The sequence below is a fragment of the Protopterus annectens genome, chromosome 7.part0, assembly GCF_019279795.1.
Source record: "Protopterus annectens isolate FY-2018-M chromosome 7.part0, PAN1.0, whole genome shotgun sequence".
Lineage (NCBI taxonomy): Eukaryota > Metazoa > Chordata > Ceratodontiformes > Protopteridae > Protopterus > Protopterus annectens.
The window spans coordinates 852,772,104-852,796,751 of NC_056739.1; the positions used below are offsets into that span (position 1 = coordinate 852,772,104).

Below are 24,648 nucleotides of genomic sequence, written 5' to 3' on the forward strand. Positions count from 1 at the left end.
CACAGCCTACCTGGACCTCGCTAAAGCCTTCAACACTATCCCTCATTCAGGAATCATAGATAAACTCAACAACTTGGACATGCTGCACCTCAGAAAATCCAAATCCCATCGAGCTACGCGCTCGAGAGACTTGAACCTCAGCACTGAAATAAATAGGACATGCTGGAGGGACAGGTTCATAACCCAGAGGCTCCCTTCACTCTGGAATAAAATCCCAGTCCAGGTTAGGCAGAGTCCCACATTGACTCTCTTCAAGAGGAATCTTGATGAGTGGATGGGAGATTGTAGGTTTACCCCGGCTATCACTTCTGTGTCACTGTTAGACAAAGGCACAGTATACTAACATCAAAAAAAGGCATAGCAAAATTAATTTAAAATGGGTGGCGAAAGCCAAACACACTCTGGCTAGGCTTATAAATGCCCTAGGGCAGATAGCCTAGTATGAACCTATGAACCTATGAACTTTAACATAAACCCTTACATCATGAGATGGGTGGCCAACTGGCTCATGGACAGAACCCACACGGTAAGAGTTGCAGACTCCAGATCCGACTCCAAACCAGTGACAAGTGGTGTACCCCAGGCTTCAGTCTTGGGACCCCTCCTGTTTGGTATATACTTCTCTGAAGTGCAAGCAACCACCACGCGTCTATGGCTAACCAAGTTCGCAGACGACTGCAAACTAAATGCCATTATTAATTCCCCTGCTGACGCAGACATCCTGCAAAAGGGCCTCACCAAGACAGACACATGGTGTCAACATCATGGCCTCAAGCTAAATGCCATAAAGTGCATAGTTATCCCCTTTGGTAAAAACATGGTACCCATGAATTACCAAATAGGGCGAAGTTCACTTAACACAGAAAGTGTGATAAGAGTCCTTGGGACCCAAGTGGATAGTAACCTCTCCTTTGATAACCACATTGCTACAGTGGTCAGAAAATCTTTCTACGTGGCCCACCTAATCACAAAAGGGTTTGCATCTAGGAATAAGGAAGTCGTCATTCCCATCTACTCATCACTTATCAGACCCCTCATTGAATACAATGCCCCGTTTGGGATGTACCGCACAAGACACCTACAACTTGAGAGACCCCAAACGTACCTCACCAAGAGGATTGCTGGCCTCAAACAATTGTTCTGTGCCGACCAGCTCAAGAAAAAAACTCTACTCGGTCGCATACCGCTTACTCCTAGGAGACCTCTGTCTAACATACAAAGCTATGTCAAACCCGGAATTGCTGGACATGCTCCACTTGAAGAAATCCCAAGCCACATGTTGTAGGGACCTAAACCTCACCACCACAATAAATATGACATGCTGGCGGGATAGATTCTTATTCCAGAGACTTCCCATGCTCTGGAACAAAATTCCCATCCACATCAAGCAGAGCTCATCATTAGCTTTATGCAAGAAAAACCTTGATAAGTAGATGGGTGATAGGAAGTTCACCCCTGAGATTATGTCTGGGGGCACTGCTTGAAACAAGGGCAGGAATTTAACAATACATGGGTGGCGGAAGCCAATACACTGTTGGCTAGGCTTGCTTTGACCCTCGGGCCGATAGCCTTGTACCTACCTATGAACCTATAATAAGCATGAGTTTTAGAAAGAATGCTGTTAAGCAACTGTTTTTTGATAACTCCAGAGCACAAAAACTTTTAGCACGACTCACGTAACAGAAAGTAGAAAGGTCCATCACCAAACTTAGGGAGCCTGTAGCAAGGAAGATAATCAATGATCCTGTTGAGATACTACAAATACTTTGAAAATTTTATGAAAATCTGTGAGAGACAGAGAAATAAGGAAACCAAGAAAGGTACAAATGTAAATGTTTATGGAAGAATTTAACATGCAAAGGTTAGAGGGAGAAGAGGCTTAATAACGGGATAGGAGCAGACAAGATAAAATGGTGATGTATAATCAATCTACAGGACAGTCCCCAGGAATAGATGGTGCTCATGTGGAAGTTTAAAAGCTAGGAGGAAAAACAACTGATAAATATCTGGAAGGTTTTAACAGTATTTTAAAAAGAGGAGAAGCACCAAGATCCTGGTAGAAAGTGGTGGTGGCTGTAATACCTTAAGATTGTAAAAGATCCATCAAATCCAACTTCATATAGGCCCATTTCAATTCTAAACCATTCTAATAACGTGTTTATGTCTATAATGGCAATGGTGATGTCAGAATTGATGTGAATCAATGTGGGCTTGTGTGCGCGTGGGGGGGGGGGTAAACATCTGACAATACTAATAGAACAATGATAATCCAGAAGGAAGCAGAATGTAAGCAAATACCACTGTTGCTGGTGTGCCTTGATGCAGAGACAGTATTCGACAGAGTAAGTTGGGAATTTAGGAGCAGGGCAATGGAAGCATTTGCATTCCCGGATAAAAATTATAGGGTTGATTAGGAGGCTATATGGGGGATCAAAAGTGAAAATATGAGTGTGTGGGTTCCTCCCTGACAAGTTCTGTTTGTGCAGAGGAACCAGACAGGGATGTGTTCTTTCCCTTTTGTCATTTGTGTTATATTTAGAACCACTGGCAAAAAAAAAAAATAGACTCACAAATTAAAGGATGTAACTGGTATGGTAGCCAAGAAAAGCTGGCTTTATTTGCAGATGACATTATTTTACACCTGATAAAAACAGAAAATGACATTTCAGTGTTATGGAACACTTTGACAGTTTCAAGTCTTTTCAGAACATAAAATTAATGAAGACAAAAAGGCAGCAGCTGTGAACTAGGCAGCAGCTGTGAACTAGGTCAACATGATTTTAGTCCCTTCAGTTTTATACAGAGGTCAGGCACATTTTTATCAATCAGAGAAGAAGTTTTGGTTATCAATTTAAGGAGATGAGGAAATTTCTCTGGGCGGAGAAAATGGTAAGAGTCAAGTGGGATAAGTTGATCCTTCCAACAGAAGGATGTGGTTTGGGTTTACCTGATTTGAAGGGGTATTTCACAGCTACAATGTTAAGGCTCTTATACATAGCACAAGCAGGAAGTACAATTCAAAGTGGAACGGGAGGACGAAACAGGAAGCTTAAGAAACAAGGAGAGACTGGGATTTTGGATGCAGATCCTTAAGGAGAACAGCCACCATACAGAACATTATATTCATACAGTAGCAGAATTTTTTTCTAAGAACTAAACCAACACAGAAATGAAGAAAGGAGATTCTGCCAATAGGGATTGCTGCAATTAGGGATACAGACAATAAGCAAGTGGGAGTTGGAATTTACTAGAGAAAACTGTCAAAGGAACCAAGTATTGGAAGAAACTAATTAGGGACGGAAAGGTAACAGAATGGGAAGAGGCCAATAATTAATTTGGACTGCAGGCTAGAGACTGCCTTCCTATCAAGACTTGAAATCAAAGTATAGAGAGAAAAACAGGGGGATCCAAAGAGGAAGACCAGCACTGGTAGAGTTTTTAGTGGCATCTAAAACAGAAGCTGCTGTTAAAAAAAAGGATAATTAGTAGAGCATATAAAATACTGCACGATAACTAAAAGAATCAGAGAATATTAGAAAAGATTGTGAACTGCTTACCCAACCTCTCTTCACAGAGCAACAATGGGATGATATACGTATGTCTGCCAAATATGCAACGAAGTCTAGAAGATTTAGAATCTTTGGAAGTATTTGCATAATATTTTTATACCCCAAGGAGACTCCAAAGAATTTTTCCTCATGCAGATAGCACATGTTGGAGGCATGATGGGAAGAAAGAATTAATTGGAAATATATTTTTTGGGAGTGTAATGAGTTGGCAGACTTTAAAAGTCTCCTGCAAACTACTCTATCAGAAATACTGGATTAACAAATTGGTATAATAAAGAAATTACTTTTTGAGCTACGATACAGAATTGGAATTGCCTAGACATAGCAATGCCCTCCAGTCCGCTAATGATTGGCAGTAGATTTTCATGGTGCTGAGGTGCCAGCTGAACACCCAACCTTCAATGAAGGCACGCTCATTCACGCATGTCTTTCGAACGCCACTCGATCGCGGGGAGGACATACAGACTCCACACAGAAGACGCTCCAGACAGGAATCGAACAGGAGAACCTCTTGCTGTGAGGCAACAATGCTATCGCTGCACCACCGTGGCTGACGTTGAATTGAACTGAAATGCTGCTTTATTTGTGCTGCCTGATACTGTTGTGATTGTGAGCTACTGTTTTAAAGCAATCTACTGATTAAAAAACCATGTACCAAGACCCTGTAAGAAAACACAATGAAGCTTACAGACAAGACAACTTAGTCAAGCCTTGTAGTTGTTGATTTAATAGTGCAGTCCACAGAAATCCACAGGATAAAAACGTCAAGGAACAAAGATTTTCAGCTGTTAAAATAGTTTAATCCAATCATTCGCTTCACAGGAAAAACACTGAAATCACACTAACGCTCCAAAATGCAAGTACGTTTTCATTTCAAAAACTTCCTCAGATGTGGGCTGGTAACTACATCAGCTGTTGTTGTGTCTTTCGGCTTTTCTCGGTTAGGGTTCGCCACAGCGGAACTCCGGTCCGCTAATAATTGGCAGTTGATTTTAACGGGCTGAGTTGCCGGCCCTAACGCACAACCTTCAACGAAGGAATGCCTATTCACGCATGTCTCCACAGAAGACACTCTAGCTGGAAATCGAACGGGACAACGTCTTGCTGTAAGGCGACAATGCTACCGCAGCATTTTCACGTTATTCATTTATTTATTTAACATGAAGATTTTAAACATACTTGTATTAACATGGATTGCTGCTCATCACTGTATTGCTCTGAATTTTGTAAGCATGATTACAACAGTTACTTCATATAAGTTCTGGGGCCAGAGAAATTTCTAGGAAGCATACATTCTTTATAATAGAAAATGGTAGTTCAACTTTATTCCACAAGATGGCACTGTATTAAAAGTTTTTTTAGAAAAGGTTTTAAAAGGTTTTAGAGATTTTAAAGTTTAAATTAAAGTAATAAAAGTGACTGTATCAATGAGTTTGCAAACTTTTAGGTCAATAGTACTTTTTATGCAAGAAATAATGCATTTAGAATGTGCTTTAAAAGTTTTCATGACAATTTTCAATTATGCCTCATTTACTACGCAGCATGAGATTGGTGGTTTTAAATGTTAATTGATATATATATATATATATATATATATATATATACACACACTGATGTAGTTACCAGCCCACATCTGAGGAAGTTTTTGAAACAAAAACGTACTTGCATTTGGAGCGTTAGTGTGATTTCAGTGTTTTTCCTGTGAAGCGAATGCTTGGATTAAACTATTTTAACAGCTGAAAAGCTCTGTTCCTTGGCATTTTTATCCTGTGGACTTCTGTGGACTACACTGTTAAATCAACAACTACAAGGCTTGACTAAGTTTCCCTGTCCATAAGTTTCATTGTGTGTTCTTCCAGGGTCTTGGGTACATGTTTTTTTAGTTACTTTTTTGACCTGTTGGCAATTTTTGGTAATCTACTGTTTAACTATATTTCATTGCTATCCACTATAATTCATTGCTGTTTACCTGCATTTTATTGCATTTCATTGCTGTTTTAACAATTTTTTCATACTGCAAGTTCTGTTCTTTTGACAAGTGATTTTTTTTTTACTGTGTTCTTAACCTTAAAATTGAGTAGTACAGTCTAGATACAGGTCTGCTGCATCCAGAGCTTCAGATGCACAGTTCTAATCCTTTTTCTACCCTACACAGATGGGCTAAAAGCCCTGTCCCTCTACTCAGTCTCCTACAGACTCCTCAGAAGTGACCTCTGTCTGGCATACAAAGTAATCTCAGACCCCACCCTGATGGGGCTGCTGCATATCTACAAATCAAGCTCCACTTGAGTAACCCGCATGCGCAACCTCAACCTGGTTTGTGACATCAACAGGACTTGTTGGCAGGACAGATTTGTGTCCCAGAGACTCTCCGTTTTGTGGAACAGACTCCATCTCCACGTACAGCAGAGTACCTCATTAAACCTTTTTAAGTGCAACCTGGATAACTGGATGGGGAACAGAAAATACATCCCTGGGATTCCACCTGTGTCCCTGCTGGACAGTGGCACTGGGTGCCGACTTGTTGGAACATGGGCTAAATTCTTGGTTAGGCTTGTAAGGGCCTCAGGACCAATAGCCTAGTAACTTCCTATGAAAATTTGAGTCCAAGACAAATGTACTAGAAGTAGTGAATACATAACAGGAGGTACAACAACTGGAAATGGAAATCTTTAGAAAAAGAGGAGGAGCAAATTGCATTAGAAAAAAATGGGAATTGTGGGAACAATACATGCAGAATAATGGTGTGGAGGAGGAATGAGATCTGAATGAGTTGTATAGTGTTTGACTGACAATGACTGGAATAGATAAGTGAACGATAAGGTTTGCAACTAAAAAGGTCATTTATATAAATGTAAGATTGCCTAGGTTATAAAAAAAAGAGAGTTATGTACTTACCATAACTAGGAATCTGGGCTATCAAGTATCATTTATTCATCACGGATGGATGTAGAATCCAACTTCGGATCCGAGCTGGCACTAAAAAAAAAAAAAAAAAAAAAAAAAAAGACAGCTTCTGAGCTCAAGCTCCTCCCCTTCTCAAGGTCCCTTGCTATCCACAACCCTCAGACCGAGTTCGCTGGATAGAAAAAAAAGACAGCAGTGAAGACTGCTTTTAAAATGGAAAGGGATACTAAGGAAACATTCCTCCATAACTCCTCAGACACCAGAAGGAGGGGGAAGGAGAGCGAGAACATGATGATTAATGATACTGGATAGCCAGGTTCTAAGTTATGTTAAGTACATAACTCTTTATCTGGTGCTATCCTTGTCATTACTGACCACAGATGGGTCAGAGTCTTCAGCTACCAACAACCCTGGGAGGCCTCAAGGAAGGACATGCCAGAGCACAGAAGAACCAAAGGACACCCTGCCCCTAGACACCAAGTCCAACTTATAATGTCACAAAGGTATGGGGATTGGACCAAGTAGCAGCAACACAAATATCATCCAAGGAAAGCCTTGCCAAGAATGCAGAATATGTGGCCACCGACCTAGAAGAGTGAGCTTTAAGTGGCCTAGACAGCTCCATGTGATTGCTCTCATAAATATAAGAAATAAAGCCAACGATCCAATGGGAAATAGAAACTTTGGAAATTGCCTGACCTTTCTTAGCCTGAGGAAAGGCCACAAAAAGCCAATTGGATTTTCAAAAATTTTCTGTTCTCTTCAAATAGTAAGGTAACTGCCTATGTACATCCAGACAATGCAGCTTATATTCCCCTTTATTTGAAAAACTGGGAGAAAAGACAGGGAGTTGAATAGACTGGTTAAGATTAGCTTATGAGGCTACCTTAGGAATGAAGGAAGGATTGGTTCTGAGAGACACCCTATCCTTATGAAAAATCACAAAGGGGAATAATGCAAAGGAGCCTGCAATTCGGAGACCCTCTTGGCCGTGGTAATGGCCACCAAAGAAGGCAATCTTCCAAGACAGGAACTGGAGGTTATAAGTAGCAACAGGATCAAAAGAGTGTTTTATCAAGGACTGCAGCACCAGAGTGAGGTCCCAAGGAGGGGAAGGATCTTTAATGGGAAGTGTGAGCAAAAAGACCCCTTTGAGAAATGCCCTGTACAGCCTAGAAGAGAAAGTGGGACTTTCGTTTAAATGGAAGTGGATATTGCAAGCCAACTGATGTTTGACTGTAGAGAAACCAGCCCCCTGTTGAAAAGAGAGAGGCCATTAACAAAATGTCGGAAATAGAAGCCGAAAAGGCATCTAAGTTACATTGTTGATCCCAAATAGAAAACCTTTTCCACTTGCCAGAATACACCTTTTAGTAGACTGCTTTTGAGAAGCCAAACAATGTCCTTAACTGGGGAAGGAAGCCTGGACTGGTTTATAATCGATGGAACTGGAGGTACCAAGCAGTCAGCTGAAGAGACTAGAGGTTGGGAGGAGGACGCCCCCAAGGATGGGAAAGGAGATCAAGGATTGGATCTACTATCCAAGGTGGATATTTTAGATGAGACCAAAGAAAGGAAAACCACGTCTGATGTGGCCAGAAGGGGGCAATGAGGATGAGAGGAGACTTCAGGCGATGAGCTTTTTGTGCGACTTTGGGAATAAGGGGAGTTGGGGGTTAGGAGTACCGATATCTCGGTGGCCAATCGTACACCTTAGTGTCAATGGATGACTCCCCCATTGGGGGATCAGGGCAAAGTAATTGCTGCACTTGTGATTGATCTGGGAGGCAAAGAGATCGCAGCAAGAAGACCCCAACAGAATATCTGATGTGCCACTGACGGATTTGGGGACCACTTGTGAGGACTCAAGATAGGTCTGACGAGTTTGTCAGCAAGCACGTTGGAACCGCCAAGAATATGTTTTGCGATAAGAAAGCACCTAGAAGACATTGCCCATTTTCACACTCTCATGGCATCCCTGCACAGGGGATAAGATCATGTTCCTCCCTGTTTGTTAATGTACCAGCCCACCACCATGTTGCCCATTTGAACTGCAACAGTCCTGAGAGGGAAACTGCTCTGAAAAGCTTGCAACATTAGAAGGGCTGCTCGCATCTCCAGGACACTAATGTGCAATTTGGTCTCTAAAGGGGACCATGTACCTTGGACAGTCCTTCCCCAGTAATGCCCCCCACCCCAACAGGGAGGTGTCCGTGGTCACCGTGGCTTGGGGCTGGGGAAGACAAGAGTCTGCCTAGAAGAAAGTCTTGGACTTGGACTTAGAGCCAACAAGCACGGCGATGTCTGGAGACCAGAGAAATCCCGTCGTGGACATGGGATGAAGGTGAGCTGACCACTGCACCACAACGGTCCATTGTAGAACTCACATGTGGTAACTCATGAGAGGGGACTAACTGAATCGCTGCCGCCACTGATCCAAGGGCTTGCAAAATTAAATGCACCGAGGGACTTTCCAGATCCAGAAGATGATGGACCTGTTCCTGAATCATCTCGACTTTGCATGGGGGAAATGCTGCAGTTTCTGACACAGTGTCCAGAAGGACCCAGATAAATTCCAGGTTCTGGCATGGGAAAAGATGAGATTTGGGCAGGTTGACTGTGATGCCTAGGTCCTGAAAGAGACGGTGTCTAATCCATGGCTCGAGTGAGTTGATGCCTTGTGGGTGCTGCGAGGAGCCAACTGTCCAGGTACAGAAAGACCTGAAAATCTTGCAGCCGGAGAGGAGCTGCTACCACTACCATACATTTGGTAAACACTGGGGGGGGGGGGGGGTGAGTCCGAAGGGCAGGGCTCTGAACTGGTAGTGACTGGCTCCCAGCCAGAAGCACAGGTACCTCCTAGAGCATCTGTCGATTTTTAAGTGATAGTATGCATCCTTGAGATCCAATGAGCACATCTAATTACCCTTGTGAAGTGGCAGAATGGACTGAATAGTAACCATCCGGAACTTCGACTTCCTGACCGACAAATTTATAACACGGAGGTCCAGAATGGGACGCAGGTCCCCAGGTTTTTGGGGCACCAAAAAGAAGCAAGTAAGTTCCAGACCCTAGTTGTCCTGCTGTGACCTCCAGGATGGCTCTTTTTTGAAGGAGGCCTTGAACCTCACACAGGGTCAACTCCTTTTGGTGAGGTGGGACATCCGGGAGAGACCTTTGAGTAGGAGGGGGCTGTAAAAAGGGTATGAAGTATCCCCTGGATAGTTATGATGTTTAGCACCCACTGATCTGAGGTAATAGTTGTCCAAGCTACTGGGTGTACAAACGGGCAACACTTCAGGAGCACTGAGGGGGCTTCTCCAAAAAGGGTTCCCGGAAGCCCTGGTTCTGTGGACCTCCTCTGTCTCTGGGACGGCCTCTGCTATCAAACCCCCTTTCCTCAGCTGGAAGGGGAGGATTCTTGAGGAGCATTCTGGAAGGAAGACAGAGACCTGCAGTACCAAAGTTTCTTACTATCCCTCTGATTCTTGGAACATGATTGCTGGGGAGTAGAAAACTTGATCCCAACTGTGGACAGAGTCTTTCCCTCCTGCTTGCTACAGGTTAAGGTTTCTTTGACTGAGGGCCCAAACAGTGTTGACTTGATGAAAGGGGCATTAGTAAATGATGGCTTGAAGTTTTCTGCAAAGGCAAAGCCAGGCATGACACCCAACAGCAATGCCTGTACCTGCCACCTCGAGAGGTGGGCTCCACCGCATTTCAGATCAACCTCATGGAGGCGTTAGCTAGGGAAGTCGAGTAGACAGGTTCGGAGAGCAATGTAAGACTCTCCAGAGCAACATCTCGGAAAGGGAAGTGGAGAGTTCCGATATCAAATCCCTTTGCAGCCAGGTAAAGTGTGCCATGTAGTTTGTTGTCCTCAGTCCGAACGTAGACAAGGCAAATATGCGCTTCCCAAAGTGGTCAATAGCCCGAGACTCCCTGTTATGGGGATGGATCATGGAGCTCTGTTCAGTGAGCTCCTTTGTGGTGGCTGCGACTACCACAATGGCACCAACGGGATTGCCTTTGCTCCAAAAGGTCTGGGGGACTCAGAAATGTATCCGCTTTTTTTTGGAACAGGTTCTATTGTGTCCTACTCCTTCCACACCCTGCCAGAAAAAGAGATGGACAAGCTCATCAGCAGAGGGAGATAGCCAGGTGGAAGATGGGCCTGTCCCGAAGGCCTTCAGGAACACTGATTCCTCTGAAGACAGTGTGGGGGAAGACCAAACGCCTCGCTCTTTAAGGATCTCGAGGATGCCCGAAAGGACACCTCCTCGGAAAGAAGTCTGGGGGAAACAGTCTTCTTCCTCAAAATCCATCTCCTCAATGAGGGACTCTCGAAGAGAGTCCATGTGCCTCCTCTTGAACGTCCTCCTCCGGGGAGGTTCCTCCAAAGCTGGCTTCGGGGAGGACTCTGAAGAGGAAAGGCACTCAATGGGGGGTAATGCCCATCTGAAGGCGCTCACAGGAAGGCTGACCCTGGTAGGATGATGAGGTATCACCACCCAATGTCAAACGAGGCTGGGGGGAGTCAGAGCCGAGGTAGAGGCAGCTGCCCATCCAGAGACCATCCTCTCTATCACCTGGAAAGGTAAAAGACTGAAGAAGCCCCCCCCCACCAGCCGCAGCTGAACGGGATGGAAGGGGGGACCCCAACAGACACAGACATCCCCAGATGATACTGGCCCTGAGCTGTCTAAAGCAGAAGCCCTCAAAGGTAGGGACCAGTCTGAAAACTCTGGCCCGGACCCCCCCCCGGACACTGAAAAGGTACTTCATTGGATGTTAGCTCATGTTTTTGCTGCCATTTCGCAGTGAGACTTGCACCATTATCTTTATCAGTCACTTGTACTATGAATCCAGTTAGTACAGCTACCGTAAGATTAGCACCGGTGTTGTTTATTTAAATATTAACCTGATCAACTACCCAGTTTTTATGCATCTTAGAAGTTTATCTTTAGTTTTGAAGATGTGCTGCTGGTTCACTTACGTATATTATGAAGTTCTCAAGAAGTAGAGTGACTTATGTTAATTAAAAATAGACAAAAAGCCCATCATGTTAGCGAAACATTGAATAGGCCTCTTACTGCTGTTTGTCAGAAAATCTGTTTTTATTTGATGCGATTTGCATTAGGAGATGTGAAAAAGCTACATTCTAAAAGTTGTCTTTAAATGCTTTCGGAAAGAAGGCACTATAGCATTTAGAATAAGACAGCCATTAGGAACACATGTTGAGAATTAAACTTTTTAAAGCGATTTATTCACATTTACATTTTAAGCAATGAACCCACATTTGGCTAGGTTAGTATAGTCACATATTGACTGTAGGATGAATATCTGCTTGACTGTAGGATGAATATCTGCCTTGGTTATGTGCGCTTTGGAGTCTATGGGGAGTGGAGTGACCTGTGCTGTCCAACAGTAGATGACAAGAGATTATTTCAGTGAATCACAGAAGACATCTTTCACTGGTGCTTGTCTGAAACTCTGTCCCTATTCGCTATCAAAATTATAATAAGTCGCATTGTTAGGTAATTTTTTACCAGGTGCTTTTGAGTATTCTTTAAAAGTTTCTGAAATGAACGTGATTTAATATTTTACAATAAGACAGCTATGAGAAAGAAAGTCCAGAAAAATGGATTATTAAAAGTGATTTATTCACGCCTAAATTATGCTTAAAGCTGCATAAAGGATTTGTTGTTTGTGCCACCATAAATCATATTTACACGCAAGGCAGACATTAAACTATGAGAACTATTTTTAAAATGTTTATGAATATATGCGTTAAAAGGGTCATAATTGATATGAAATTGCTTTTAGTTATTGTGTGGACGTAGATGGGATTTTTTTGGTAAGCGCATTACATGCTTTTAAGGGTACACTAATTATCAGCCAATTATTGTGTTATTGTGTGTGTAATACTGTCATCTATGGTAAACTTAATCTATCATATTTTTGACAGTATTGTCCATTGATAAGATGTTACATCTTAATTTTATTTATTTTAATAGGACACATTTTATACAATTTAACCAATCACATCATTGATAATGCTGCCTACTGGTTGGATGTCAGAGCTTTTGTCTGTATTTTAATAGGACAAAATTTTATACAATCTTTTGTGAGTTGTAGATTAGGAAACCAAGTTTATAAATTATGCACAGTGAAATTTAAATAGATTTTTAATTGTTCCTTGCAGTTTATTGGAGGTTTGGCTCATTTGTTTTGGATATACAAGGTCATGTTTTTATGTGATTTTTAATGGTCTTAAGAAGCAACTTTGTGTTGTGAAAGTGCTTACTGAATAAAAGTTTAACATTTTAACCTGGTCGTGTGTTGGCTCACTAATATTTATTTTAACAATAGGAGGTTTTTTTTTTGTTTGGTCTGACTAACGGAGCCACTAATCCTAGCTGCTGTTGTAACTTTTGGGTTCTCTATACATAAAATACCTTGCAGAAAAAAGTACTACTTAATTTCCCTCCATAACTGCAGTTTTAGAAGAAATGTTAACATATGCTACAGTAAATTCTTCCAATCCTCACCACCATTAGTGTTTTTCTTCCAGTAATTGTGGCCCCCTCTTCCAAGTTAGCACACAGAGGATTAGGGTTCTAAGCAGCTAACAAGGAATATCCTCTAGACCACAGTTAGTCAGGGACCAAAAAAGGGTCATGTGGATCCCTCCTGGTTAACAAATACAAAAAAATAAATAAAACTGCAACCCTTCCCCATAAACAAGGACTGGTCAGATCAGTTCATAACTATGCTGCAGGCCACACCACATGGTTAATCAGTACTTGTGTCTCAGGTGTGTAACCAGCATGGTTAACTGCTGTGTTGTAATGCAAAGCAAACGGATGGGTACATGTCAATCATTGAAAGATAAGTACCAGAGGTCTTTACCACTGAAAGACAAGAAAGCACCAGAGGTCTTCAAGACTGAATTATTTCACTGGGAATTGGAATAAGATGGCTTTAGTCATTTGGTGGTTTGTACTGAATAGGAAACAATGACAACAGTTATCACTTACAGCAGTGCCAACCTGCCAGGGATTCCTGACCACTAATCTCACATCCCTATATTCAAGAATGAGCATGAAGCAAAGGCAACTTGTCAGCCAAAAAAATCTGAAATAAATAAATCTCAATCACATAATTTCAATAATGTGCAACAAACTTAACAATGCTAACTTTCAAAAAGTACTGCTTACACTTCACCACAAACGATCACATCAAGCGGATATCCCTTCTCACATTTTCACCAGGTATTGAACTAGCCAGAGTTACTGGTTGTCTTATGCCTTCACTTTATCAGAATTAAAATGGTATAACTCAAAGAACTGGAGGGGTTTCAAAAAAGTAATGAAAACAAATACAAAACAGGTTTACTACCCAAAAATGAGCTGGTTTGCAGCATCATTTTAGCATCAAGGCATTTAAATATAATTTTCATTCATTTCCAGTAAGCCAGGACAAGAAGTTTGCAGGCTGCTTGTTTTATCCTAACATTGCTGAATTATTTTATGATGAAAGTCATTAGCCTTAAAACAGAAGTAACAGCAAAAAAAAAAAAAAAAAGTTACTATACTTGTATATATTTTACACCTCTCTCCAAAGCACAGTAACCAATATTACACATGTACAAGATAACGTGCAACTACAATTAGCTGAAGTGACAGCAGCTGGCATAACAATGAGAGTTACATTCATTCATATTAAACACAGATCATTTTACAGAATGTGCTTTCTTTTTTTTCAAAATTACAGAATGTGCTTTCTTGACCCCACTTTTGATTGATAAAATATATAGTCAGCTAATGCACATGACAACTACAGCTGTTTGAACTACCTTCATAACTTACACCATTAAGCTCTTCCAGTCAACCTATTCATTTATATAAAATGCAAAGAAAAACTCCGATTTTTAAAATTAACGTTATCAAATGGAAATTAGAAAACTTGATCAATGGAAAACAGGAAAGGTCTAAAAACAAGTGCAGTGCAACAGACTTATTACATCAAGACCTCTCAACTGTACCTATTTTGGCAATACATCCTTATTTAAACAGGACTTGTGCCTTTGCATGGACTACCGATTTCTGAAAGTATGTACCTGCCTTCCTGACCTAAATTTGTCGTAGACCAGGATGTGCACGCACACCTTCCCACCGGCAGGCAGGCGCATGCACACACGACACAAACACAGGCAGGCGCGTGCACACACGACACAAACACAGGCAGGCGCGTGCACACACGACACAAACACAGGCAGGCGCGCACGACACAAACACAGGCAGGTGCGCACGCACACGACACAGGCAGGCACACACACGACACAGGCAAGCGCACGCACATGACACAGGCAGACGCGCACGCACACAAACACAGGCAGACGCGCGCTCACAGGCACACGTGCACATACAGACACATTTTGAAGCAGTTTAGGACAAAGAGCGCAAATTATACAACCAATGCACTACTGGCACCAAGTACAGTTGTGTAAGCTGCACTTACCCATAACAGTAGACATTCAAATTCTTCACTGCTGCAGTACCGTATAGGCGGTCTTGCCCGAGCACAACTGTCCAGCTTCCAAAAGCTCCGATTCTACCCACACTTTCATTTTGACTGCTGATTGGTCAACCCCAAGAAGGAAAAATCAGCAGTCAAAATGAAAGTGTGGGTAGAATCAGAAAAGGAAAAGTCAGAGTGGAGAACCTTCAGGACTTTCTTGCCTAGTAGTAGTCTGTCGGCATACTAATCCTGAACTACATAAACAAGAAATAACTCTGTACACTACCGAGGGAGGGTGGGTGCGCGGCTACTACAGCAGTGAGGTATTTGAACATCTACTGCTATGGGCAAGTGCAACTTACACAACTGTACTATGTTCATCATTCCCCCTGCTACAATAGCTTTTAGGCTATATGGGTAGATCCTCAAAGCCTATCCAACCTGGGAGCAACGAAGGATATGAATCTACAATCCCCTGGGGAATGGGCACAGCAAAGCCAGTCCTGGATGATGAAAAGGAATGCAGTATGAAATGCCTTGCACAGACATTTACAAAGGACTATGTAGCAATCTCTAGAAAGTCTGAGTCCACACCTTTCCAATATGCCAAAGACAAGGCTCCCAGAGAGTGTGCCTCAATACTGCCTGTAACTGGTTTATCATATTGGGTATACTAAAAAGGCAATAGCCAGGGACAACCAACTGGAAAAAGTCTGACATGAGAGGTCTACGTTTAGTCCCACCACAACAAAACAAAACAGCCGATTGGCTTTTCTGAAGGACAGGAGTAGCTTATGCATGTCTAGCGTAAGTGAAAGCCTTTCTCCACGGTTCTGAGAGCTGGGACAGAACACTGGGAGACGATGGCTTGATTCAAAGAAACTCAGACAACCCTGGGCATGAACGAAGGATTTGGTCTTACTGACACCCTATCCCAAAAGCAGACCATATAGGGTTTACCCACCAAGAGATTGTGCAACTCAGACAGAGAGAACAGTTTTCCATGCAATGAACCTTAAACATGCCCGATGTGCAGGTTAAGATAAAAGTGGTTAACCTTTTTGCAGCAGAAAGTTAAGATCCCAGGGAGGAGTAACCTGTTTGTTAGGTGATAACAGGTGAAAAACTCCACTAAGAAACTTTTATGAAAAAATATAAGAAAGGATCTATGGCCACATATGCTTCAGTGGGCAGAAAAGTGTACCTTAGCAAAGTAGTACAAAGGACAGTGGCTAGCAACTCTCTCAAATATTTAAAGCACCAGTGGTACAATCCCAGAGAAAAGGCACTAGTGACTTGGTAGGCACCAACAAGAAAAGTTTTCTAGAAGTATTTCTTGCCTCTTTTAGTACCTGCTACACATCCTCAAAAAGGTAGCATGATGCCTCTGCATAAACCCTGGATAAATACCCCTAGACTAAACCATAATTCCATAAGTCTTCCTACCCTTCAACTACTACCCTCTCATTTCATTCTCACAACTCTTCTCTAAGCTCTCACCATTTCCCCTCCATCTCCTTCACATCTTCAATCCCCTCTAACCCTTCTTCAATCAATCTTCAGTCTACTACACCAGCTGCTGACTAGCCAAAATAAAACGGTGCTGCTTTTATGCAACATTATACGTATTCTATGTCTATTAGGAAACTGCTTACTGAAGTACACAATTCTACTGGCCCACAGAAATTTATGTCTGTATATACACAATGCTATTGGTCCACTGAAACTGGTCTGTATAATGAATTATGCTCATCACTTTCCTTCCTTGTGCTACCTGCAATGACGCCATTCCTATGCAGACTTTTCAAAATACTGACATTTTAATATAAACTTTTACAGAATGTCTTTATTCGTTAGACTATGAATACACTTGTAAAATGCCGTTTTTTGTCGACACTATGTAATAACGTTTGAGGTGTTGTGTGGAGTTTTTCTTGTTGGGCTTCTACTGAAAAGGGGACATTGTGCCCAGGTGCACTTTCCCGATCAGCAAATACAATAAATAAACTGATGAAATTCAGGCAGATAATTTAGCATCTCTTAAGACTGGAGTGTATAAAACTCCCAGTCTTGTGCGACTAGATTCACAGAGTGAGACGGCTAGTGGTAATTGCCTTTGGCCAACTGCATAAAAAGGGAAAACCAATATTGCCTGGGCCAGAAGGGGGTAACCACTTTGGTTCTGCTCAGTTTGTCTGGCGCTATGTTTTGCGCTGACTGAAAGTAATATGCCTGCATGATTAAGGAATGCTGAAGAGCCAACTCCCAAGCAATCATAGTCAGTCTGTCTAAAGGGTAATGCCTTGCATCTCCAAGCATGCTGATGTGCAACACCACAGTGATGTAATTGTTTGACAATTACGTGCTTTGGTCTGTGTGAAGAAACCTACAGGCCTTGCAAAACACACACACACACACACACACACACACACACACACACACACACACACACCTGTAGTCTTCACTGGTGCAGCTCCATTTAAATAAAGCCTGAGATAGGCATCTGAAAATCTGAAGGAAGCAGGTGTGTCCATGTGTTTTTTAGACATCACAGATTCTTTCTCATGTACAATCTGGTGAGAGAAATCCTGAGAATCATGGGTGCCATGGACCACAAAATCCTGAGAAAATCTCTGAGTGAAGTCAAACACTACGGTTTTGAGATAAAATGCCACCTTCTCCTACATCAAAAAACATTTGCTGTGGAACATCTAGAACATCCTATAAAAAAGCTATCAAGAAGGATTTCCAAGTGTTTATATGGAACCCCAACTAGTCAGAAGAGTTAAAAAAAATAAACAATGTCATTTAATCTACTAAAAGCAATGATGTAGCAAAACACTTGTAAATGGACAAAGCAGCAGATAAGCTGAAAGATAATTCTCACAACTCATCAACTGACTCAGACACAGAAGTTGAGCTCTTTTAGGTCACGTTACCATGAAGACTTCCTGGGGAATAAGATGCAACATGCTCTGAAGGGTCAATACCTTGAATACTGGAACCTACCCAAAGTGAAACGGGAAGGTGGTACCAGAAGCAGAAACTTTTGACCACTGAAAAAAATGACACTGGTTCTGGGACTCCCAGGGTAAGCAAAGCTGAAGAACTTGAAAAAATTCTGTTTGCTTCGGAGGGTGGTGGGAACCCCACTAAAAGGAGGTTTTTGTATCTAGTGCTAATTGCATCCCAGCTGAACTACCTTTAACCCCAGGAGTCTGTCGCAATCTACTACCAAGGGGAATGCACACAGCCAACTGCTGGGACAGAATTTTAAAGACAGAGTCAGGAGAGAAGAGAAGAGGCATGCTAGCATAGCGTCCTGAAGTTGTATACTGAACTATTACCAGAAACGTTTCTGTTTGTTGTTGTTCCCCTTCATGCCATCTCTATAGGTTTTTTAGGCATGAAAGAGGATCTGGGAGATTGGAAAGGGAGGGGATAAAAAAAACTTAGAAACTCCCTAGTTTTCCCCTTTTAAATTATTTGTGGACTTCAGTAGCAGTTGGGTCAAATAAAAACAATCAAACATTCTACGCATGTCAACTACTCAACAACGTAAGCAACAGCAGTAACTCGGCTCTCATTTACAATAGAAGAAAAAAAAATAACTTCACACACTGTACACAAAAGTACATATTCAAACCCTAGAAAAATGACATTTCCACCTATGAAGTGCCATAACCTTCACTACACAATTAAAGTTGCATCCCATCAAAATTAAAAGGAAAATATAATTCAAACTATGACAGGATACCTGCATAACTGGAATTTGTGGGACACTGTTTGTTTTATGTAGGAAATGCATTACTATTTGTCTTTGGAATTACATTTTTGTGATTCCATCCCTTATCTTATGGTATCGTATATAAATCGGCATATCATTTAGACAGTGATCAGGGGTGGTTTATGGTTTTTACTTTTACAGGGAAGGAGATAGCCAAACTGGCCACCCTCCCCCACTTCCACAAGGGACACTGAAAGGGGTCCTATTCCTAAGTGGGGAAACTACATCTGATGCTTAAGTCTCCCACCATGGAAATCACACCTCCCTGTGTGCTTTTAGAGCACCCTCAACCCAATACTCCATGTCACCAGGGCAGGGAAAGCGAGTCAGGCCTTTTCACTCCTTTACTTCGCTAACCAGCTCCTCCAACAGCGGGACTGCATATTTAACCCAATAATCCGGGTCACAGTCAGGTCTCCAGCCCTCTGTGCCATGGAGCTAGGCTGCAAAGCAAACTCACTTGATAAAAGAAGCTATTTTAAGACCTTTGATGTGAACCTCAACTTGCAAAGACTGAAAAGGATGGACTTCAATCTGAAGGGCAGCACAGTGCTAAATAAACATATTAGCAGAGTGGTAGAAAATATATGATACACTACATTTAAGTAAGGAAGTGTTGTACTGGCAAAAGAAGTTAACAACAAAGAAACAGAACACAATCAGCTAGGGAGAGTAGTAGCAACATGAATTATGCAAGACAGTATTGGGATGAAAAAAGGCTTAGGAGGACGCCACAGGAAAATGGACAGAACCATCTGGCAGGCCAAGCTATCCTGCAGAAAAGGCTGGCTGGTGGGAAGGTGGCCTAATGGTTAAGGTGTTTGCCTTACAAACACAAGATGCAGGGTTTGAGTCTCACAAGGGATAATTGGCTAGGCTTAAAATGGCTCACAAGGGGCAGTTAGCTTAGCACCAATCTATGAACCTATGAAGGATCTACACAACTAAATATTTTTCACATTGGAAAACACAAGAGGAATTGACATGAGACTTCTTTAATGAAATAAGACATGGGGAGAGAAGTCTGAAAATGCTGGAGGGTATGCATTTCCCAAGGAATACTTCACTTCTGTATTTAAGTGGCAGCAATAAGGTAGAGTGACAGCACAGAAGTGTACAGCAGACAGACAGGGAAAGCAGAGGGAATAATCACTACTGAATAAGTGAAATACACTTGAGACTTATAAGATGAGTTGCCTCCCAATGCTTTAAAGACTTTAGTACTCAGAAATACTGGCATATCTTTACAGTCTCTCCTTACTAGCCACAACAAAGAAACAAGACTAAAGGTTGATGGCAGTGGTTCCCAAAATATCGTGGGGAGAAAAAGGTAAACCGATGGCCTGCCTGTATTACCTTTGTTGTGACGATTATGGTCAAAAGTTCTCAAACAAGACAGGATGGAGTTTATTAATGCTGTGACAGTGTGGTGTCACAGACTAAGGTCTTACCAGTTCAGCCTGACTCGGTTTTATTATGGTTATCACACATATGGACAAGGGGGACCCTGCGACTGTGGTACATCTAAAATTCAGCATGGCCTTTGGCACTGCACTTCAAAGGAAAACTACAGAGTACAAAGAAGTGGCTCAGAATAGAGAAGTGTAATGCTAACAGACTGTCTGATAAGAAGCAAAGCTAGGTTGCTACTGAGTTTAGGAGTGTAGAATCACCTTATGTGCTGTTGATATAAAAACTGTAGTTAGACTAACCTGTGATATCTTGCACTGTGGATAAACTGGGAAGTAAGCTAGGATTTTTATTTCTGTATTTTTTTTTTTTATCCCTAATGCCAGACAACTATGTGCCCTCCAATGATCCACTGGCCAATTCATTCATTCCCGCATAGGGTGACCACTGATAGTGGAGGATTGTCTCCCAGGCAGCCTTCCGGGTTCTTCTGCTAACCCCTTCCAGTGGCTGACATGCAAACTCACAGATGTGATGACCTACTATACCTTCCTCAGAGTGTTCATGTTCAAGCAAATGCCTCGAACACAGCCATGTGGATGTATGCACTGTATACCATACACCTCTTTGTCAAGTTGGTCCCAGCACTGCAGTGTTGTGAACAAGACACACACACAGACACACAGAACCAGCCCTGGTGCTCACTCCCATCACTTTCCTGCACGCCGCCTTCAAACAGTGAGCCACTAAATGAACTTGGGTCCTAAATAAGAATCCATCCTGCTGTGCCTCTAAGCCACCCAAAAGCTAGGATTTAGCACAAAAAAAATGTGCAAAAATCCAGTACTTTAGAGAAGAACCACAAAAGACGCATTTTACTGATGTAACCATATAGTAGTACAAAGGTTGAAAAGGCAGTGGGGCTAAAAAATTACCCTTAAAAATATGCTTTCAAAAGAAGCCAAATAAAACCAAGTATTGTAGTTCAATATCAAACTGCTGTCTCTTCCAAATGCTTGCCTCATCATTCATCTTCTGCTTTTTCCCCAAGCAACTCTGAACCCCTCAAATGAGTCTCACTGTACCACTGCCTAAGACACCATCATCTCTCTACAAAACAGCATTTTCTCCACTAACTTTCACTGCCCCTCAGTGCAGTTTGCCCACTCATGTTCTTTTCTCTATACTGTCCATCAGTTTTGCCACTCAGTTGTCCACAAGCAATGCAGCCCCCAGTTTTTACCTTCTCTACCATACGTTTTTAATCATACCCTCCCAATACTGACCACTACAGCAAACCCGCACTGCATATATTTTACCAAGCAAATTTCTTTCATCTGTATGGCCACCAGAAATGTGCACAGTACATTCTAAATGCATCTGTATTGGTATGCTGTATAATGGAAAAATGACCTTAGTTACCTCTGGAATCCACTTCTCAAGCTACACAGTCCAGTGTCTCGTTGTTCTTCACTACCCGAGCTTTTGTAATAAAAGGTAACTCAGCTTACCAGTTATTATTCCCCAAGCTACTTTATCCATCCTAACACTGGCACACCAAAACTGAATGTTTTATGTGGGTTCTACCCTTTAAATTGAACAGCCCTGCAATTTAAGTTTCAGCTGCCTAGAAGCTGCTCTCTCTCACCCATAACTGCTTCAACAACAGTTGCATAAGTACACAAATCTTGCTCTTTCAAATCCAGTGTAGTATCTGGTACATATATTAAAAATGGGCTGGCTGGACAACACTGAATACTGTAGTACTGAACTACTAATCAACTTTCTCCTGGCATACCTTCTCTAACAACCACCTTCTACTTCCAAATCAGACTGTTAGCTTTTGGTCTTATTTGGACCAAACTACCATACCCATAAATGTTCTCATTAACCCCTCATGTATGGTACAGTTAAAGGCCACAGTGAAGATCAGACATACCGTATTTGCAAAGCTTCCCATCTGGCTAATTCTGAAGCAACCCAATCAGGGAAATGAATCAAGTTGACTGGCAAGATCTTCTTCTGTGTGACACCTTGTTATCTACAAACAGCCAAAAGATTAGTAGTAAAAAGCTCTAGTGTACTTTGTAGAATACATATCACACCTTCACACCTTCTATGGCATAAAAGCAATACTAAGTAACCTAATACTGTCTTACTCCAACTCCTCAGCTTTTACCAAGACAGTCAACCTCCAAGCTTGCAGCTTCACTCCAATTACTAAGGAGCAGACCTGAAGTTGTGTACCAGCTGCAACTCTCAACACCTTAGTTAACAGAGCTAGACTGCCACTCATTTTTTTCAGGGTCTTCATTCACTTTACCGTGTTGGTACTTTATCTTGCTCTGACTGATGCTGTGTAAATACAAAGGTAAATTATCCAGTCAGTAATCCTGTGTGATCTACAATATTTACATTAGTGGAAGAGGATGATACAATCTGTAGATTTCGCCAATGTATGGGAAAAGGCATTTTGCCCAAAAATCACTCCGCCTATTACTTTTTTCCCTAGGTTAAAATGATCTGACAGATTCTGCTCCAACCCATTTTTTTCATCATACAGACACACTGTTCTCATCCCGACACCCAACTTTTATCTTTCTACAGACCTTCCCCTTTTTACAAATAATCAGTCTGATCTTTCCCTTTACCAAAACTGATTTCTCCCTCCCCTATACCTCATTCTTCCTCAACCTGAACCATACTATAAGATAATGTGACAAGGCAGCAATGAAGGCCTGCGTGGAGTACGCAGCATGGGATTTGGGTTTTACAGATACAAAAGTCATCCTTCCATTGTTGAAGTTAAATATGTGAGATACTATGCACACTTCTAGGAGCCAAATACATGAAGGGAGCATAGACTAGTAAACAACATGCAATGCAGAGCTACTAAAACTGTTAAGGGAATGAAAAGGCTGGGGTACAGAGGAACTTAGCATATAAGAGTAGAAAAAGGGATGTTGTTGATGCACTCAATGGGGGTCAAGTGTGAGGGCTGCACAAAAAGGGCTCAGGGAGGAGCAGAGATGGCACTGATGACTGCTGAAAGGGAAATGGCGCAAGTTAAATTTGGCAAAATGCTACTTTATGGAGAGTTTGGTAGGGAAATGGACAGTGGCACACTGCAAGTTATAAGAAAGGTTTGAAGCTGTTGGTAAGAGTAAAAAATTGGTATAATGTTAGGACGAAGCAGCTGCATGAGTGTTAGTAGCAAAACTGCGACAAAATCAAATGCCTATAACTCTTCTGACATTATAACGTTCTTGTGCATCAAGGAGCACTCAATACAACTGAAAAATGCCAATCATGTAAATTAATAGCAGTTGATTTTATTCATTTTAATTTAGTATATAAACAAATAAAGAGCAGTTCACAGTTATTTACAAGGGTGACTATATAAGCTTAAGTGATTTTCACCGTCTTGCACAGTGACAGAGTACCTCCCAATGCTGCCAGTACACAGAACTTACCTTGTAGTTTAACATACTGCATGTCTGGGTTCACACAAACTGAAAGATTACTGGGTAAAGTCCATGGAGTGGTTGTCCAAGCAACCAAAGCAACACTGCTATCCTCTTCCAATGGAAAAGTCACTATGACAGATGGGTCTTGAACATCCTTTAGTTGGGGGAAAAAATCCATTGTTAATGTTCATTCATTATTTCACAACGCACATTCAGCATCAATTTTGAAATTTTAATACTCAGCATTGTTTTAAAAATACACAGAAGGTAAAAGCACAGTGGCTTAGTGGCTAACATTCTCTGCCTCACAGCTAGGGATGGCAGTTCAATTCTGATCTCTGATGACTGTGTGGCGTCTACATGTTTGCAGCATGCCTGTATGCATTTTGTCAGAGTAGTCTGGTTTCTTCTCACCTCTCAACCTTGATTATCTGCTCTAAACAGTGTGTGTATACATGCATGTGTGCATGCAATAGTGATTTATATACATAGATTGTACACATTTGTACAAAGGAAGAATCTTGAAGACTGGTGGCACATCATTCAGAAAGTACAGTTGTGTACACTTACCATAAATGTAGATGTTAGAGTGTATTTACTGTTGCAGTCATTACATTTGGGTCATCTGCTTGCAGGTAGCCCTCAGTCGGCCTGATTAATAAAGTCTTGGGTCCTGTGTCGGTTGCTGTCCCTTCGATGACATCAGGTCGTCAGGGGTATAAAACATGCAACCGACGCCATTACATCAGTTTTTCTTGCCCCAGATGTCAGGTGCTCCCCTAATGGGACGCAATTAAATATGAAAGTACAATGATATACCTCCAACAATAAAGCAAACACACCAAAAAGCTTTTAAGCATAGTAAAGGAAAGTAGAGGTACAACCAAAAGAAGTTAGGGGGCTGGAGGGAGGGTAACCCGGACTGCAACACTGAATATACTCGAACATCTACATTTATGGTAAGTGTACACAACTGTACTAGGTT

At 41.8% G+C, this 24,648-nt stretch overlaps 1 protein-coding gene across 2 annotated transcripts in view; it reads right to left on the bottom strand.

The window, feature by feature from the left end:
- Positions 1 to 24,648, bottom strand: part of IARS1 (isoleucyl-tRNA synthetase 1) — a 1,809,950-nt gene that overhangs the window by 1,555,335 nt on the left and 229,967 nt on the right. For both annotated transcript variants that reach the window (XM_044077404.1, XM_044077403.1), the window contains one exon: positions 23,670 to 23,817. In XM_044077404.1, coding sequence (XP_043933339.1) covers positions 23,670 to 23,817 — 148 coding nt within the window. The remainder of the gene's footprint in view (positions 1 to 23,669; positions 23,818 to 24,648) is intronic.